The sequence below is a fragment of the Oncorhynchus tshawytscha genome, linkage group LG33, assembly GCF_018296145.1.
Source record: "Oncorhynchus tshawytscha isolate Ot180627B linkage group LG33, Otsh_v2.0, whole genome shotgun sequence".
In the NCBI taxonomy this organism is placed as follows: Eukaryota; Metazoa; Chordata; class Actinopteri; order Salmoniformes; family Salmonidae; genus Oncorhynchus; species Oncorhynchus tshawytscha.
Genome location: NC_056461.1, coordinates 29,432,811 through 29,452,419, shown reverse-complemented (window position 1 = coordinate 29,452,419; position 19,609 = coordinate 29,432,811). Strand labels below are relative to the sequence as shown.

The 19,609-nt window shown below is 41.5% G+C and overlaps 1 protein-coding gene across 4 annotated transcripts in view; it reads right to left on the bottom strand.

Moving 5' to 3' along the window:
- Window positions 1–1,726: 1,726 nt before the first annotated feature.
- Window positions 1,727–19,609, bottom strand: part of LOC112231111 (Kv channel-interacting protein 1) — a 51,252-nt gene continuing 33,369 nt past the window's right edge. Inside the window, exons 1-9 of one of the 4 annotated variants that reach the window (XM_042311454.1) lie at window positions 7,507–8,423; window positions 5,966–6,720; window positions 5,125–5,249; window positions 4,469–4,538; window positions 4,273–4,343; window positions 3,666–3,773; window positions 3,469–3,573; window positions 3,264–3,326; window positions 1,727–2,700 (exon numbers count right to left, since the gene is read on the bottom strand). In XM_042311454.1, coding sequence (XP_042167388.1) covers window positions 2,653–2,700; window positions 3,264–3,326; window positions 3,469–3,573; window positions 3,666–3,773; window positions 4,273–4,343; window positions 4,469–4,538; window positions 5,125–5,249; window positions 5,966–6,059 — 684 coding nt within the window. In that variant the 5' untranslated portion in view covers window positions 6,060–6,720; window positions 7,507–8,423 and the 3' untranslated portion in view covers window positions 1,727–2,652. Of the gene's footprint in view, window positions 2,701–3,263; window positions 3,327–3,468; window positions 3,574–3,665; window positions 3,774–4,272; window positions 4,344–4,468; window positions 4,539–5,124; window positions 5,250–5,965; window positions 6,721–7,506; window positions 8,424–16,834; window positions 17,168–19,609 lie in introns of those variants that run through there. The other 3 variants (XM_024397674.2, XM_024397675.2, XM_024397673.2) reach the window with 3 other exon arrangements.

The window sequence follows — 19,609 nt, the reverse complement described above, 5'->3', positions numbered from 1 at the left end:
TCTTAGAATCACTGACCACTTTAATAATGTTTACATACTGCTTTACTCATCTCATATGTATATACTATATTCTATTCTACTGTATTTTAGTCAATGCCACTCCGACATTGCTCGATCTAATATTTATATATTTCTTAATATTATTATTTTACTTTTAGAGTTGTGTTAGATACTACTGTGCTGTTGGAGCCAGGAACACAAGCATTTTGCCACACCCGCAATAACATCTGCTAAATATGTGTATGTAACCAATAAAATGTAATTTCATTTGACTGACTAACTTCATATTTTATTTAATCCAGAGATCCCTCTCTCTCTCTCTCTCCTCTCCCTCTGTGCACACACACACACATTTTCTCGAAACATTTTATTGGTAGCATTTGCAATGTACAACACAACATGAAAGCTTAAGCTCTCTCCTATCTGTCTCAGTCAAAGATAAGAGTATTGTATGAGGTGAACCTCTTTGTTACATTTTATATTCAGATTGTTTTAAGCGCTGATTATCATTCATCATTATTTACCCCTTTGAAACCTGAGGCAAAAATAATTGCAACAATCAATATATATCTATAGTGTATTTGTAAAATAGTCAGACAACTTTCCTCTTTTCAAACTTTACAAACTCAACTATTCATTTGCAAATTTATACAAAATAACTGAAACATCACATTTACATAAGTATTCAGACCCTTTTGTCAGTACTTTATTGGCAGCGATTACAGCCTCGAGTCTTCTTGTGTATGACGCTACAAGCTTGGCACACCTGTATTTGTTGTTCTTCTGGAAGGTTCTCCCATCTCCACAGAGGAACTCTAGAGATCTGTCAGAGTGACCATTGGGTTCTTGGACACCTCCCTGACCAAGGCCCTTCTTCAGCTCTCGGAAGAGTCTTGGTTGTTCCAAACTTCTTCCATTTAAGAATGATGGAGGCCACTGTGTTCTTGGGGGCCTTCAATGCTGCAGACATATTTTGGTTCCCTTCCTCAAATCTGTGCCTCGACACAATATTGTCTCTGCACTATACGGACAATTCCATCGACCTCACGGCTTGGTTTTTGCTCTAACACGCACCGTCAACTGTGAAAACTTATATAGACAGGTGTGTGCCTTTCCAAATTATGTCCAATCAATTGAATTTACCACAGGTGGACACCAATCAAGTTGTAGAAACATCTCAAGGATGATCAATGGAAACAGGATGCATCTTAGCTCAATTTCGAGTCTCATAGCAAAGGGTCTGAATACCTACGTAAATAATGTGTTTTTTATATTTAATAAATTAGAAAACATTTCTAGAAACCTATTTTTGCTTTGTCATTATGGGGTATTGTGTGTAGATTGACGAGACAAATAAATAATTTAATTAATTTTAGAATAAGGCTGTAACACAAGAAAATGTGGAAAAGGGGAAGGGGTCTGAATACTTTCCGAATGCACTGTATCTATTTGCCATAATGTACACTGAGGAGGAACTGACAAAGTCAGCACAAATTAGTAATTAGTTGAAGAAAAATTATAGTTGTTTCACATTAGAAGAATGTTGGTTTTGTCCTGTGATGAGTTTGGGGGTTTAGCTTAAGTCCTGTGTCCCTCACTACACACTTCAACAGACAAGTCAAAACACCAATGACCATCACCTTTCACGTTGAGTTACTCAGATGTTAATTTTCTATCATTAGTTTGATCCAGCCATCATACAAGAGGATGTATCATCAGTCATCAACCAAGTCTATTAGGTGTATTTATAAGCATACAGTAGAACAGGCATCAGTCAGGGACAGACACAATTACAAGGATAAACAGGAGTGCGACAGCCAAGCCAACAGAGGTACAGAGGTCACCACGACAACAGTGAAACAGAAACAACAATTAAAACAAACAAATAATACATTAGGACAACCTCATATTTTTCGAGCATAAACACATTAATAAATAAGCAGATATGTAGATCATAGCTATCGATAAATCAATCACTGAATGAATGAGTTTGAAGGTCCAAGTCCTGGACAAACTAATGGTTTGTAGGGCGCATAGACGTAGAATCATGATTCTATTTCTATGGTAGGGAGGGAGGAATCCCTCTGGCTCAAGCATGCATCTATTTTGGCAAAAAGAACAGTCAAAAGAACCCAAAGTATCCTGGCGTAGTTTCAGTGTTTGACAGGTAGGGGTCAGGAGTCTTTCAGGAGTTTCCACATAGGCCTAATCGGGGAGCAGCGTATGGGTTTGAGTTTTCTCAGCCTTGTCACACTGCAGTCTATATTGTATGATCATCTGATTTACAAACCTTTATGTCACATAAAAAGGCAGAAAGCATTTTCCAGGTAATTCGTTTGCATACTCCCAGGCTCAGCAATATGACTAGCAAGTCCAGGGTTCTCTCAGCAGTTCTGGCTTCATCTGATCCATACCCAGGCAGGTAGCCAGGCAGAGACATTATTTGGCAAACATATGAATGCTGACAAGTTAGATGAGAGGATGAGAGAGATAGATATACATCCACATTCATCCACTCTGACAGACACGCACGGATAAACAAACATGTGTGGACACACGCACATGCGCACATGAACTCACACGAATGCACTGAAACACACACACAATCTCTCTCATTATCTAATTCTCTCCTTCCTTCCATCGGCTCCTTTTTTACATCACATTTTCGAAGAGCTGCATGGATCTCATCATCATTTCATCCTGAGGGGAGAAGAGGAGAAAGATGGTAAGACAGAATGTTGCAGCTCGGATGGTTGAGGGGCAGCTCTCTGAGAACTGCTGGAGGATCTTGGATGGTTGGTGGCCTGGCGGTTGGGAGCTTGGGCCGGAGGCCGATAGGTCGCTGGTTCGGGTCCCCATTTTGACTTGGTGGGAGACGTGCCCTTGGGTGAGGTGCTTGACCCTGGTTGCTCTTGTGGGTCGCTCTGGACAAGAGCCGGTTAGATGACTGATTGTAATGTAAATTTTGAGCAGCTTCACTGCACGTAGATTGTATGTTTTAATAATATTCAATAACAAAAAAAATATTAAAATATATATATATATTTAATAAATTAGCTAAAATCTATAAAAGCCTATTTTCACTTTATCATTATGGGGTATTGTGTGTAGATTTAAGATCATTTGTTTTGTTTAATTCATTTTCGAATAAGTCTGTAATGTAACAAAATGTGAAAAAAGGGAAGGAGTCTGAATACTTCCCGAATGCACTGTGGACACCAACAGCAATATAAAATGTATAAACATGCATGTTCTATACATACCTCCTGGCATGCGACAATGAACTCCTCTAAAGTCACAACTCCAGCTTTGTTTTTATCCATTTTCTGTGGGAAGGGAAAAAGTGAGTGAAATGTAAATTTTTAGGTAAGTATGAAATTGTTATGTGGTTTAAACTGTTGTGCCCTACTAAGGGGTAGAGTATGCATGTGCTTTAATATTACATTATACTCTAGGATATCAAGTCACCTGGAAAAAAGCATCCACATGCTGTTTAGGGACATCTCCCTTGAGTGCAGGGTAGGTATATTTCCCCATCATGTCGTAAATGGCCCTCACAATCTCAGTCATCTCCTGAAACACATAAATACAAACGGTATTAAAACAAGATTACTTCATATGTGAATCTTTCAATACATAACTGACATGTAAATACAAACAGAGACCTCTCTGTTAATGTATCCATCGTTGTTGATGTCGTAAAGATGAAAAGTCCACTCCAGCTTCTCTCTCATAGTGCCCCGCAGCAGTGTAGACAGTCCCATTACAAACTCCTGAGAGTCACATGAGCGAGATTAAAGATAAAATAGTGAATAAGTGAGTGAATAAGATAAGACATAATTCTTCACATTCCTTCCTTTAAAGCTGGGGTCGGCAACAGGTGGCCCACGAGTGATTTCTTTTGGCGCCCAAAAGTTTTCAGTAAAGAAAAAAAAACATGTTTATATTGGGGGGGGTTCTTTCTTCTTTTTTTTATTCAGGGAAAAGAAAATGTTGAATTTAGGAAATCTGTTCCAAAGTATTCCCACGAATAAAAAAATATACATTATATGATTGTATCTCAATGTAATCAAGGTATGAATGTATTTTTACTTTCAAATTACAATCTCTTTTTGGGTTTAGTTGTGGTCAATTTGCAGTGTACAAATTATTATAAATATGTTCTGGTCCGCCGTCCATCGGCTCCAACAAAAATCATCCCACGGCTGAATCTAGTTGCCTCCCCTGATTTAAACTGTCCACTGAGTAATAGTGATGGTGTTTGGTTTTTACCTCAAACTTAATGGATCCATTGTTTGTTGTGTCAAATGCATTGAAGAGATAATGAGCGTAAGTGCTGGCATCTGCAACACAACCAGATACAGGCATGAGATTTTATAATCCCATAGTAGTGCTAGTAAATGAGTCCCAAACAAGTAAGGAAGGGCATGTTGTGTGTCTAAATGAGAGGTGTCTGGCTGTACTGTACCTCCATGGGGGAAGAACTGGGCGTAGATGTGTTTAAATGTTTCTTCATTCACCACTCCACTCGGACACTCCTGTGGAAACCATGTGAAAACACTATTTCAAGCTAAAATAATGCAGCTTCTTCTGGGTAACGGCCAGACCAACCAATCATTTACCCTCGAATGGCACCACCCATGGTTACAGAGAATTAGCGTCAATCAAATCTGACATCTAATTAACTGGAAATTAACTAGCAATTTCCATATAACTTGTATGTGGGTGTATATGTCAATGTGTGGGTGGGTATTTGAGCATGTGTGTATGTAGAGAATATATGTTTATATATATTTTATTTAAAAAATGTTCGGTTTATATGGGTAATGCAGCATGTAATTGCTGCTATGGTGTATGATAGGCTTAGTTGTTCTGGCTGCAGGCCGTACAATCTGATTAGCACCATATGAAGTGATGAAGGCGCGAAGCTAAAATCATTTACATATTGGAGTCGCAGATGAAAGAGAACAGAGCTTTGACAAACACTTGTGAAGATGAGAATCAACATAAGCAGGAGTATACATAAGTGGCAGGGAGAGAGATAGAGTAAAGACAGGCAGAAAGCGAGAGGAAAAGAAGACAAAGATAGACAGACAGTAAAGAAAGGGAGAAGGCTGTGCGTACATTCTTGAAGCCGCGGTAGAGGATCTGTAGCTCTCTCTTGGTGAAGTTGGTCTGGGCCTCCAACTGCTCCAGACCCTCAGGCCTGTGACACACCATGGTCATCTCCAACTCATCATCAATCTTGTCTAGATAGATAGAGATTCATTGTGTGTTTATATAAGGGACAGATCCAAATGTATTGTGGGGAGGGGCTGTTCCAACTTTATGCGTCATAAAAAAAATGCACACCCCCGCCCCAATGCAAAATATATTTTCATAAGACCCTCCCCTTGTACAGTAAAATAAATGGAAAACCCTCCCCCCATAGAAATAATTACAGATAATGTTTACGATCACAAAAACAATAACTGTAGTAACCCTATGTTCATAAACGCGGATATCAACTTCACCACTTCAGCAAGCTTTTGTGGCACAGTTGATCCCACACAGGGCTACAGGCCAGAAGGTTGGGGGTTCGCCAACCACCAGAGATGAGCTCACTCTCTTTGCCTGTTTCATTACACTACAATCAGAACTGGCTACCGACAATGATCAGCTAAGGGGAAATCAGATTTTCAACATAATTATATAAAATATATTCAATGAATTTTCCGACAACAGGTTTCTATGCCAATGCACCATACAACCAATAAACAAAGCATACCGACTTCGGTATTTCAATATCATGGCACTTCAAAAGTTTGGAAACACCTACTCATTCCAGGGTTTTTCTTTATTTTTACTATTTTCTACATTGTAGACATCAAAACTATGACATAACACATATGCAATCATGTAGTAACCAAAAAAGTATTAAACAAATCAAAATATATTTGATTTGAGATTCTTCAAAGTAGCCGACCTTTGCCTTGATGACAGCTTTGCACACTCTTGGCATTCTCACAACCAGCTTCACCTGGAATGCTTTTCCAACAGTCTTGAAGGAGTTCCCACATATGCTGAGCACGTGTTGGCTGCCTATTCTGTCCTCACAGGCACCTGTGAGGCCCAAATGGCCTAAATGTTCCATCCTAACAGGCACCTGAGTCTGTGTAGGGATGTGATTTGAATGTGACTGAAGGAGTGGGATGGTTGTTTTGATTTATTTTTCTATTTTGCAAAATCATGAAAAATAAAAAACAGAAAAGTTTTTGCTTTGTCATTATGGGGTATTGTGTGTAGATGGATGAGGGAGAAAAGGTTTTAATCAATTTTACAATAAGACTGTATCGTAACAAAATGTCAAAAAAGTCAAGGGGTCTGAATACTTTCCGATCGCACTGCATGTCTTCAATCATTTCCAATGCCTTTGCGAGTGATGTGTCAAGGACTGTGTCTGCAGCTCTTTTCTCCCTTCTTCTCACACCCCTGCTACCACTGCTGATGCTGTGTGGCATCGGTGAGGAGCAAGCCAGTGAAGTACGTCTTTGAGGTGGGCTCAGGATAGAGCTTCCCAGGTCCTGCATGGAGACTGTTTCTAATTCTGCACTGCAAATCTGTGCAGGATATGGACTGGGGGCTGATCACCAGACAGCACTGATGGCAGAGGTAGTGCTTGGGGCCAGTGAAAAGGCAATGCTGGGGCGCAGAGAACAAACCAGGTGCTGTCTCCATTCACTGGTGTTTGAGCGTTGAAAAAGAAAAGTAAAGGGCTATTTAGTACACATCCAAAACATTAATGAACATCGAATATCATTAACCGAGACTACAATAGACTATATATTGTTGCAAACTGTCACGCCCTGGTCAAAGTATTTTGTGTTTATCTTTATGTATTTGGTCAGGCCAGGGTGTGGCATGGGGTTTTTGTAATTGTGGTGTGTTTGTCTTGGGGTTTTTGGTGGTGGTATTGGGATTGTAGCTTAGTGGGTTATCTAGCAAGGTCTATGGCTGTCTGGAATGGTTCTCAATCAGAGGCAGGTGCTTATCGTTGTCTCTGATTGGGAACCATATTTAGGCAGCCATATTCTTTGAGTTTGTCGTGGGTGATTGTCCTTAGTGTCCTATGTGTACTCTCGGTTAGTTTGCACTAGATAGGCTGTTTCGGTTACGTTTATTGTTTTGTGTAGTGTTCGTGTTTCTTCGTTTGATTAAACATGAATCTAAATCGACACGCTGCAGTTTGGTCCGACTCTCCTTCATCACCACTAGAAAACCGTAACACAAACATTTGAGCAGGCCTGGCCTAGCTACTCAACTTTGCTCAAACAAAATTATTTTCTTTCTATGACAAAATGGCATTGGATCAAAAGTTGTAAAGATCTTTAGTTTAGTTGGTTGGCTTGCTATCCCTGCCTGTGTACGCTGCTAGCCAGCCAAATAGCTAGCGCTAGCTTGCTAGCTACTGTTAGCAAAACATGGCTACTCTTTTCGCCGACTACAATTTAACATACAATAACATACCCCATCCTTTGGTGAAGATGGCATGTTGCTTTCAGTCTTCCCATGCTCCACGTGCCAAACAAGCCAGCAGCAACATTTCTGGAGTAGCCTTTCCACCGGAATCTCCACTGCGGCCCTTGTTTCTTTTCTTTGCATTGTCGAACTTGTCACAAACTCTTCCCCAATTTTTTGAACAAGCGGTTGGGTCGGACCCCAGTGTCTCCGCAATCTCCCTCCATGAATTGCCATTTACATGCTAGTCTTTATATAATGCAGTGGAGAAGGTACTTCTTTACCTCCTCAGTCAATAGATGCTCAATGTTGTCGTTTGTCATGTCGAATCCACAGAGTTTCGGACTAAATCAACAAAAAGCAGAAACTCGTGTCAACCCTACAGTTGACCAATCAAGGACGATGGTGCACACTTTGTACAAAATGATAAAATGCAGTACTACAGGATATTTCTTAACGGAGCTCTTTATTAGCTAGCTATAACTGGCATGTCCACGTATCGCCAACCAGGATCAAACTGACGATGACCTAACCATTAGGGTGGTCTTAACCAACCATAGCACAGTATGATATGGCGGTAAAAATGCATCCAATTACAATTCAGTATGTTTACATATATGAATATTACAGAAGGGGTGTAGACTTCGGCTTCCAAAAATCGGCTGGACCTTGAGAAAAAATGTTGTGTGCCCGAACAGCCGACGAACCCTAACCGAACTCCAAAACGAACAAAAACATCGCAAAATGAAGTCATAGTATATGCACAAACTGTACCTGGAAGCATGCGGCCGCCTTTGAGGAGGGAGGGAGCAGGTTAGCATTTCTTGTCATCAATCTTGTTCTGGAGGTAGCTCTGCAGAGTGTCACTACCTGGCACAGCCACAAAATCAGATTTTTTTTAAGCCTTAACCTTAAGCACACCGCTAATCGTAATGCCTAACCCTAACCTGACCAAAAAGTAAATGTTTGGTTTCAGGAATTTTGACTTTGCAGCTGGCCCATCTAGTGGAAATTACTTAGTTCTGCCTCCTGGACAAGACTCATAAACATCAACCTGGGCCTCCTGAGTGGCGCAGTTGTCTAAGGCACTGTATCACAGTGCTAACTGTGCCACTAGCGATCCTGGTTCAGGTCCAGGGACTGTCACAGCTGGCTGATGTTCTTGTCCCATCACACTCTAGCAACTCCTGTGGTGGGTCGGTCACCAGGTGTACAGTGTTTCTTCCGACACATTGGTGTGGCTGGGTTAAGTGGGCATTGTGTCAAGAAGCAGTGTGGCTTGGCTGGGTTGTGTTTCGAAGGATGCATGTCATCCTGAATGGAGAGAGGTATGGCAAATTGGACTCCCTTCATTGACTTGGGGAACTGTACTGATGGTAACTTTGTGCTTTGGGTGCCAGAGAGAGATGGATGTTGGGTAATGATGTGATGAGCTGGTGTCCTCTCAGGGGGGTTGTTTATCACTCAGACAGCCTCTGGTATACTGTAGGAGAGGAAACAGACACATCCGTGCTCCTCTCAGAACAAACATAGAGGCGTCACGCACTCCAAAAATCTGATGGGGCACAAAGTATGTGAGGAAGGCTCGAGGTGGTCCGGGAACCCCTCCCTGTCCGTAAATTGGAGAATTTGGCATTTTCAAAAAGCTCTTTCCTGCAATCTAGAGCCATAATCATTATGCTTAATTCTATGTAAAAATACAGTATGTCTATTTTTCTGCATATCTGAGTTTCCTGTATCCGACTGGTGGTTCTATTTTTTAAGAAACTAAATATGCTTCTCTACATCGCTGCTAAAATCTGGGTAAAAGAATGAAAGGATTGTGAGTCTTATTCAGTACATTTAGTTTTGTTTTTCTAAAGTCTACCAACCTTGCCAGCAGGCATGCCAGGTAAGATACAGTAGTTAGACAAGCTACCCACTGGGCACAGACATCAATTCAAAGTCTATTCCACATTGGTTCAACGTAATTTCATTGAAATGAGGTGGAAACAATGTTGATTCAACCAGTGTGTGCCCAGTGAGTAGCTACTCTGACTTGATTGATAGCCTGAAATGGCTTCTTGGTAGCTAATTATGAGGTTGGGCGATCTTTATATACAGTCCAACTGTTAGGAGGGGGGAAACTGCTGAGGGGGGAAAAGACCACAATGGAATGATAGATGTGAAGGGTCCCTGATGATGCCGCGCCCTACGCAGACACCACTTGTGCTGGAGGTCTACAATGGCAGGGAGCTGGATCAGGGACCCTTCACATCTATGCCACAAACTGTTTGCCCTCCTACCATCAGGCAGGCGGTACAGGTCTCTACGTTCCTGCACTAGCAGGCTCAAGAACAGTCTCTTTCCAACTGAACTCTGTGACACGGCACTAGCCACATCCACCCACCCACCACTTAGTACTGCCTCTCAGGGACCTTGTTGTATTACTCTCTTTGCACTCTTCACGGTACTACTGGACTCTGATATTGCTTTGCAAAGTCTGATTAAGGATGTTATTCAGTTGTACATGTACATGTGTACCTTGGTAACCTCATTGCTGCTATTCCTGCATTTCAGTTGCATGCCTCCTTGCACTTTCAATTTGCCTTCATTGCACATTTAGACTTGCCTTTTGTACTTTCCATTTGCATTCATTGCACATTTAGACTTGCCTTTTGTACTTGCCATTTGCCTTCATTGCACATTTAGACTTGCCATTTGTACTTGCCATTTGCATTCATTGCACATTTAGACTTGCCTTTTGTACTTGCCATTTGCCTTCATTGCACATTTAGACTTGCCTTTTGTACTTGCCATTTGCATTCATTGCACATTTAGACTTTGCCTTTTGCATTCATTGCACATTTAGACCCTTTGCCTTCATTGCACATTTAGACTTGCCTTTTGTACTTGCCCTTTGCCTTCATTGCACATTTAGACTTGCCTTTTGTACTTGCCATTTGCCTTCATTGCACATTTAGACTTGCCATTTGTACTTGCCATTTGCCTTCATTGCACATTTAGACTTGCCATTTGTACTTGCCATTTGCCTTCATTGCACATTTAGACTTGCCATTTGTACTTGCCATTTGCCTTCATTGCACATTTAGACTTGCCATTTGTACTTGCCATTTGCCTTCATTGCACATTTAGACTTGCCATTTGTACTTGCCATTTGCCTTCATTGCACATTTAGACTTGCCATTTGTACTTGCCATTTGCCTTCATTGCACATTTATACATCCCACTTAATGATATACATTGTACTTAATTGTTACACTTGTACATTTTTTGTACTCTTTTATTTGCGCTTCTGTTTAGATGCTAACTGCATTTCGTTGTACTGTACTTGTACTTGTTCAATGACAATAAAGTTGAATCTAATCTATACACTCACATATGCATGTGCTCACCCACACACACACACACACACACACACACACACACAGGGTGCGAGGGAGGGACATGAACATGAAAGAAATGAGACTGATGCAGGGGAAATGGACCATGTGGAAGGTGGTACTTTGCAGAGGGCGTCAGTGAGCCCCCCTCCCATCATTCAGACTGAAAAGACTTACTGACTGCTGTACTGACCTTCCTGTAACTCCTAATGATTCACACTGCATCACAATGGGTGTCTATCTGTACCTCTTTCACATCATAGTTCTACATACTTTTGTGTGGTAATCATTTGGGAACGGACCATATATGACACTCCATCGCTCTGTTTGCGTGAAGTGTGGAGTGGTCTTTAGTGCCTAGCTCCTACACGCAGCTCCTTGGTAATAGGTCCCTTAACACACAGTGTAATCACCACTCTACCATCCTGGACACCCTTGCTGGATAGGCATTTCTTTATCCGTTGAATCCATTTGTGCAGTACAGCTCATTGAATCTTGATATATTGTGTTTTGGTTGTTAGAGGGTTAAATCCTCTGCTCATTACTGTATCAGGGAGATGTGATTTAATTTGAATCCATACTTGAACTGATCAAATGAGGATGTCAGTGAATTCAGATCACGTATCAGTACCAAACAGTGGGGGACAGTGCCGTTTATGATGAGGGAGGACATTTTTTTTAATGAGCATAGCCTTATTTCTATTACAGCATATTGGATGACTGTCATTCAATGTAACAGTGATAGGTTTAGGCTACAACATGATGCTAGAATTTTCCCTGTATCCATCCTGAGGTTACTACAACCTAGCCTATGAATTACATTTTACAACGTAGGTGCATACAGGTCGAGAGACAAATTTGAGGTGACAGACAGTGACATTCAATACAGCCTTGCACACTCTTGCCTGCATCTAGCTGATATAGGGTGTAATCATTAGTTCAACAGTTGCAAACAAGAGTTTCTATTGGACAAATTCAGGTATGTTTATCCCCATTTTGTCCAGTTTGCTTCCGTTTAAGAAACGTTTTTCAACAGGATCAGCGGAAAGAATACACCCCTGATCACATGTAAACACAGTTCACTTTCATAGCAGGCACGTTGTAGTCATTCTTGTATCTATGCACTCTCCTCTTACCTCTTCACTTCGCTTGTGGACTTCAATGCACAACACATCAGCTGTATGTGACTGTCGAAAAAACCTTTCCAAGCCAAACCGTTACACACAGCTTACATCGTTGTCACCATATTAGCTAAAGTAATGTCATAGTCAGCATATCTAATGGGACATTAGTCAACGCGCTACATTCATACAGTAACGTTGCAGTGTACAGTCAGTAAGTTGTTACACCGACGGGCCCCATTGCAATATATTTGTAAAACCAAAAGCTTACATTGATTTGGAAGAGTTCCAATGCTGTGTTGGAAAGTCATAGTGTGCTAGCTAACATAGAATCCCTCTGTTAATTCAGGGTGTTACAGTAGGCTAAACTAGCTAGCTGCATTTGCTAGCTAAGTAACGTTTTGTGAAACTGAAAGTTAAAAAAAATACTATCTCTATTTCTCTCTTGCTTCTCCTTCATTTTGATTTTTTGTTGTTGTTGTTCAACTACTGTCTTTCTCTCTCTTTGAGTCAACTACTCACCACATTATGCACTACAGTACTAGCTAGCTGTAGCTAATGATTTCAGTACTAGATTCATTCTCTGATCCTTTGATTGGGTGGACAACATGTCAGTTCATGCTGCAAGAGCTCTGATAGGTTGGAGGATGTCCTCTGGAAATTGTCATAATTACTGAGTAAGTCTATGGAAGGGGATGAGAACCATGAGCCTCCTAGGTTTTGCCTTGAAGTCAATGTATCCAGAGGAGGACGGAAGCTAGCTGTCCTCTGGCTACAACATGGTGCTACCCTACAGAGTGCTGTTGAGACTACTGTAGACCTTAATTTCAAAATGTGTTTTAATCAATTATTTGGTGACGTGATTATATTTAGAATAGTTTTATCTAAAAACAATAACTTTTAAAATGTTTTTACTATTGTTATTTTTATGAAATTCGCTGAGGAGGATGGTACCTCCTCTGAGGAGCCTCCACTGGTACGAAAACTGATCATGCAGTTGAAGAGGACAGACTACAGGTTTATGATCATCTGGATTAAAGATAATGAGATAATGAAGCGTACACGTTAGAGGGCTCTTCTTCAGGAGACAGACTTCACACACTCATCACAGACTCATTCTCACAAAGACACTCCTTCCTCACTAACTTTGTTACGAGGAATATCTTTATCACACTCTATGTGAAGTTAATTCACCGTGATTGCTGTGAAATTGACAAATTCTTAAAACGACTGGTGAGAATTTGTCCCCCTTCTCTATCCTGGTCCCGCTCTCTTCCAATATTGGTTATTCTACTCCTCTTGTTTTAATTTCCACTTTACCTTTTGGTCAATACACTCTCTCAGTCCTTCTCAGCAATCTCTCTATCAATCTTTCCCTCGCTCACTGTTGGAATCTCTGACATTTTAGACATTTATTTTTGAAATAGAGATAGACAGATTTCCAACATGTTTTGAACACAGGCACTAATTGAATACATGTATTAAAAAGATGAACACATAAACCAGCAAAGTGCATGCGTAAGACCTCCTGCTACGTAAACCAACATTGGTAAGGAGAGCTTCACTGAATGCGTGTGTGGCTGGCTTATTGTTCTGTGTGTTTATCTACTGTCGGCCTGACTGAACAAGATTTACATCATGGATACTGACAGGCTATTTACTATAAAACTCTACAGCATACACACACCTCAGAAAGCCCTTGCTCTGCTGCAGATAACTAGCTACTCCTATAACACAAACAGGCACACACACTCACACCACACATACCAGTAATCATGAAAAAGAGTAGAGAGGACAACCTGAATAACATCAGTTAATTACTTATAGAGTAACTAACACAGAGCTAGGGAAAGGGGAGAGAGATAAAGTGAGGATGAAAAGAGGGTAGGAAATAGTGGGTGGTAGGACAGAGTGAATGTGTGAAAAGGAGACAAGCTTTAGTGATGAAGAAAAAAAGAGGAAGAGAGTGAAAGAGAGGAGAGGACGACACAAACACATGGAGGCAGAGAACAATAGAGGAATCCAGTTTACACTCGTAGAAATAAGGTTTCCAAAAGGGTTATTCGTTTGTCCCCATAGGAGAACCCTTTTTGGTTCTACGTAGAACCCTTTTGGGTTCCATGTAGAACCCTCTGTGAAAAGGGTTCTACCTGGAACCGAAAAGGGTTCTCCTATGGGGACAGCCAAAGAACCCTTTCAGGCTTCTACTGTAGATAGCTCCTTTTTTCTAAGAGTGTTTGGAAGATGGGACAGGGATGAGAAGAACCGGGGGGAAGATTTAGACACAGTGAATGAGAACCTCATCAGACCGAGCCCAGCAGGATGGTGAGGGAACATACCTTCATTCTGCTCAGCCTGGTTACATGGAGAAAGCTTGTAACCAGCTTGGCCTTTCAATACTAACATGGCCTCAATACTTTTATCCTACACAACTACAATACTGACACAACTACAGTCTGATTACTAATGCACAACATGGCCTATGGACAGAGCTTCAAAACTACACATCACTGAAAAATAAACCCAATTAACTGAAAGACAAACATTCCCATTACTGAGTCCCTTGGCAACAGGACCAAATACAACCTCTGTGGAAATAGGTCTGGACACAGGTTTGTGGGTAAATCAGACAGTCAGAGAGAGTGTCAGAGATGAGTACATAATCAGTAAGGGTCTAGATCCCCAAGGCGGCACAAGGTGACTGTGTATCTGACATGCTATAAGCACCTCTGTGTCACACACTCCATCTCTCCTCCCTAGTAGAAAACAAGCTGTCTGAAGGAGGTTTTTCTCTCACAAACTGTTGAAGGGGATTAGATGTGTTAGTGATGGTCAAATTATTTACTATGTGTTGCCAAGTGGTTTTTGAGATTAATCTGAATATATCACTGCGTCTAATCTCTGGGAATCAAGGTCACATGATCAAAACTAACATCAGCCCTAATCACTGACAGGATTTTAATCAAGGAGATCAATCCTCCTAGTTGATTGCTAATGAGATTATGTATGCATGCAGAATTGGCAACCCTAGCCCCAAGCCATAACTAATATAGCATTCAAATGTTTTAGATAGTCAACAGTTTGGAAATGGTCACAGTGTGTCCCCCCTAAAACAATTGAAAGTTGGTATAGTAGATTGGATAGTGCATCATCAGTTTTACTCTGGTCATGTTAGTCATTGCATAACTTAGAGAGCTATTTATAACTTGTCAAAAATGTCCAGATCAAGAAGCCATAGCTAGGTTTTTTAGCCCATAGATTTTGTAGTAACGTTCGAGTCACTCAAATATTACATGAATACACATTAGACATGGAAAAAAGTATAGAAATGCAAGAAAATTTGCTTAAAACTGCTAAATGTTCTCTGCACCCCATGACAAAATGTGTCGAATTGCAGGAAATAAGCCTTAAACCTGCTATTTGTTTTCTTTCTGCCAACAAGAGGGGTGTGAACAGTTTATGTCATGAACAGTGCTTGTGCCCATAGAAATAGATGTGGGCCACAGGATCTTTTCCAACGCTGGAAGGGGGGACTGAGTGAAAAAGTTTGGGAACCCTGCTCCATAACATAGCTCCATAACTTCATCATCCATCCAATAGGCACCACAGAGTATTGTTCACATTCCCCTTATGCCCCCACAACCCTGCAGTCTCCATGACAACGGCCCTCTCAAGCATACAGAAAGGAAGAGTTATGAGATGTGAGCAGAGTGCTAATGTACATGCTCACACACAAACACACACACACTCTTTCTCTACCGAGTACACATGCATGCGTATCTGTGCACACACAAGCAAGAGCTCACGCACGTACACACACTGTAATGAAAAACCATTGAGTCATGGGCAATGATTCTGGACCCTGTCTTTCTCAAGGGCATCTCTCAACCATGACTGTGGTACAGCCACGTGCACCACAGCAAGAAATGACACATATTTCACAGAGGTCTCCCCTGATCACTGTTCCTCAGTCTCTGTTTAAACTTATGTGTTAGCAATGCTTTCCATCTCTCTCTCATTTTCTCTGTTAGTCAGTCTCACTCTTTCATTTTCTCTGTTGTGCCGTCCCCTGATTTCTCATTTTGTCCACACTTGTTAGTGTACAACTATTAGGGCAGCATGAGTGGAACTCATTCCTCTATGTTTGTCTATGAGCAGTAATGGAATTAATTTATGTGGGACTATTGTACTTTGTTTGCCTCCTTATTGACTAATCTGTCTGTCTATCTATCAGACATATTAGAGAAGGTAAACGTTTGTGAAGCCCACAAGTATAATGCAATATAATGTTGCAAAGAAAGCAGTCTAAGACTTGTTCTAAGCAAGAAGATCTCCCTTATATTGTCATATTATCATCTCATTGTGATGAGTTATGATCTGAATCGATAATCATTGACCATCAGATTTAAACAATGAAGTCACAGAGAACGATCCAATAGATTATAATATCATATCATTGTACATGCCAGCTTTAAGTATGTGTCTTACTATAGAGACTAAGACATGTCACAGCCATGCTGATGGTTATTCCCTCAGTCATGAGTGTGTAGTCCAGGTGCTCTATTCTGTTTGGTTGTCCCTCTATGTGTCTTGTCTTTCTAGTTTGTCGTTCTCTGTCTCTCTGTCCTCGTCTCTCTGGTCTGTCTGCTTGTCTATCTCTCCTGTCTGTGTTGTGTCTGTCTGTCTGTCTGTCTGTCTGTCTGTCTGTCTGTCTGTCTGTCTGTCTGTCTGTCTGTCTGTCTGTCTGTCTGTCTGTCTGTCTGTCTGTCTGTCTGTCTGTCTGTCTCTGTTGCGTCTGTCTCTCTGTCTGTCTGGTTGATGTTGTTGACGTACCTCTGGACGGTCGTCTCCTCTGCTTGGTCTGCATGGTCAAAGTGCCCACCACTGCTCCCATGTTGTTGCCGTGAAAATCTGATTGTTCAAACAAACGACTGAGCAGTCCTCTTCTCTCTATTTTTCTTCCCTTTTCTGTCCTTCTCCCTCCCTATCTCTCTGAATAAGCCCCTGCCCCCCTCTTGTCTCTTCTCTCAGTCTGGTCAACGTTGGCTCTCTCTATGGTGGTGCCCCTGTTCCTTTACCGTCGTTTCTGTGTGAATGAAATATAGCTCAAATTCTCCTTCCCCAAATGCACACAAGCTGCTCCTGCTTCTCCATGCCCCTCCCACCCTTCTCTCCACTCCTCGGTCACCGCTCTCTCTCTTTCCCTCTTCTTCACTCTCCATTCTTCCTTCCTTCCCTCTCCCTTCCTCCATCCTTCCCTCCCACCATCTCCCTCTCTCTCCACACCCTGTTGTTATGCAGTGTCAATAACTGTTGCTGTGCTCACACCCCCATACAATGAATGGTATGGATGTAGAGTATGTAAGGCTGAGAGTGTTCCATACTGTCCACATTTCACTCTGGTGCTGCATCTTCTCTCCATATGACCTTCCCTCCATGTCTACCCTATGACAGAGTGGAATATCTAAAGCTAAGTGGGCCTCTCCTCCTGTTACCTTAGAGCTCTCTGTATTTCTAATCCACTAGCACACACACACACACACACACACACACACACACACACACACACACACACACACACACACACACACACACACACACACACTGCATGATTGCTTCGACATATGGCAGTGTCCTGCCTTGGTGTTGCATGTTATGTGTATTTTGCCTGAGAACAGCATGTCAGAGCCAGCTAGGAGGGATGAGGAGGGGAGATGTGGATTCTTCATTTCATGAGAAAAAGATAATGAAGGAACTTATAATGACGACTGATTTTATGTAAAAAACATATACACAATCCCATGCACCCACCCACACACAGAGTTGTGTATGCATGTACGCACGTAAACACACACTCGCGTATGCATGTGTGCACATGCTGTGTGTGTGTCTCAGAGGGCAGCCCAGTCCTCCAGCTGGAGTGTCCTTCTCTATCTCTAATGGTCTGTATAAATAGCTGCTTGTTTTTGGCCACCTGCTTGTCTGACGTTTGCTCTCATTAAGTCCCATTAAGCCGTCATTGTAAATAAGTATTTGTTCTGAAAAGACTTGCCTAGTTAAATATAGGTAAAATATATTTTTTATTAAAATACAATTAAGTGAGAGGGTTGACATGACCCCAGAGAGAGAGAGAGAGAGAGAGAGAGAGAGAGAGAGAGAGAGAGAGAGAGAGAGAGAGAGAGAGAGAGAGAGAGAGAGAGAGAGAGAGAGAGAGAGAGAGAGAGAGAGAGAGAGAGAGAGAGAGAGAGAGAGAGAGAGAGAGAGAGAGAGAGAGAGAGAGAGAGAGAGAGAGAGAGAGAGAGAGAGAGAGAGAGAGAGAGAGAGAGAGAGAGAGAGAGAGAGAGAGAGAGAGAGAGAGAGAGAGAGAGAGAGAGAGAGAGAGATGGGAAAAGAAGGAGAGGGAGGGGATATATCTGAGAGAGCAGAGGGGGATGTTCTTCAAGTCAAATCAAAACTTCACATCCTAATTAATTATAAGAAAACAAACTTTTCCGAGGACTGAGATTCCAATTCCTCCCAATGATGGTGAATTTCTGTCTGCAGAGCACATTGCGGCCTATTATAGACTAATATAGTCTTTCCTCTGCACATGGTGGGATTCTACTCAACCCTATCTCTGTTGCATTCGAGTGGTGAATATTGTTTTGCATAACTGTCATGGTTCTACATGCTGTGGGAATATATAAGTAACTGCATTATTACGATGAGCACAATTAGTATTCAGAGAGGGGGAATAGGGAGAGAAGAGAAATAGAGAGGGGGTAATATCAAATACAATTTTAATTGTCACATGCACCAAATAAAACAGGTGCAGACCTTACCGTGAAATGCTTACTTACAAGCCCTTAACCAACAATGCAGTTCAAGAAATACAGTTAAGAAAATATTTACTAAATAAACTAAAGTAATAAATAAAAGAAAAAGTAACACAATAAAATAACAATAACGATGCTATATACAGGGTAAATGTGCGGGGGTTAGTCAAGGTAATTTGTACATGTAGGCATGGGGTAAAGAGAAAATGCATAGATAATAAACAGCAGTTGCAGCAGTGTCAATGAAAAATAGTCCGGGTGAAAATGTAATTAATTGTTCAGCAGTCTTATAGCTTGTGGGTAGAAGCTGTTAAGGAGCCTTTTGGACCTAGACTTGGAGCTCCGGTATCACTTGCCATGTGGTAACAGAGAGAACAGTCCAAGACTTGGGTGACTGGAGTCTTTGACAATTTTTTGGGCCTTCCTCTGATACTGCCTAGTATATAGGTCCTAGATGGCAAGAAGCTTGGCCCCAGTGATGTACTGGGCCATACGCATTACCATCTGTAGCGCTTTATGGTCGGATGCCGAGCAGATGCCGAACCAAGTGGGGATGCAACCTGTCAGGATGCTCTCGATGGTGCGGCTGTAGAACTTTTTGAGGATCTGTGGACCCATGCCAAATCTATTCAGTCTTCTGAGGGGGAAAAGGTGTTGCCGTGCCCTCATCACAACTGTCTTGGTGTGTTTGGACCATGATAGTTTGTTGGTAATGTGGACACCAAGGAACTTGAAACTCTCGACCCGCTCCACTACAGCCCCATCGATGTAAATAGACTGACGAGTTTCAGAA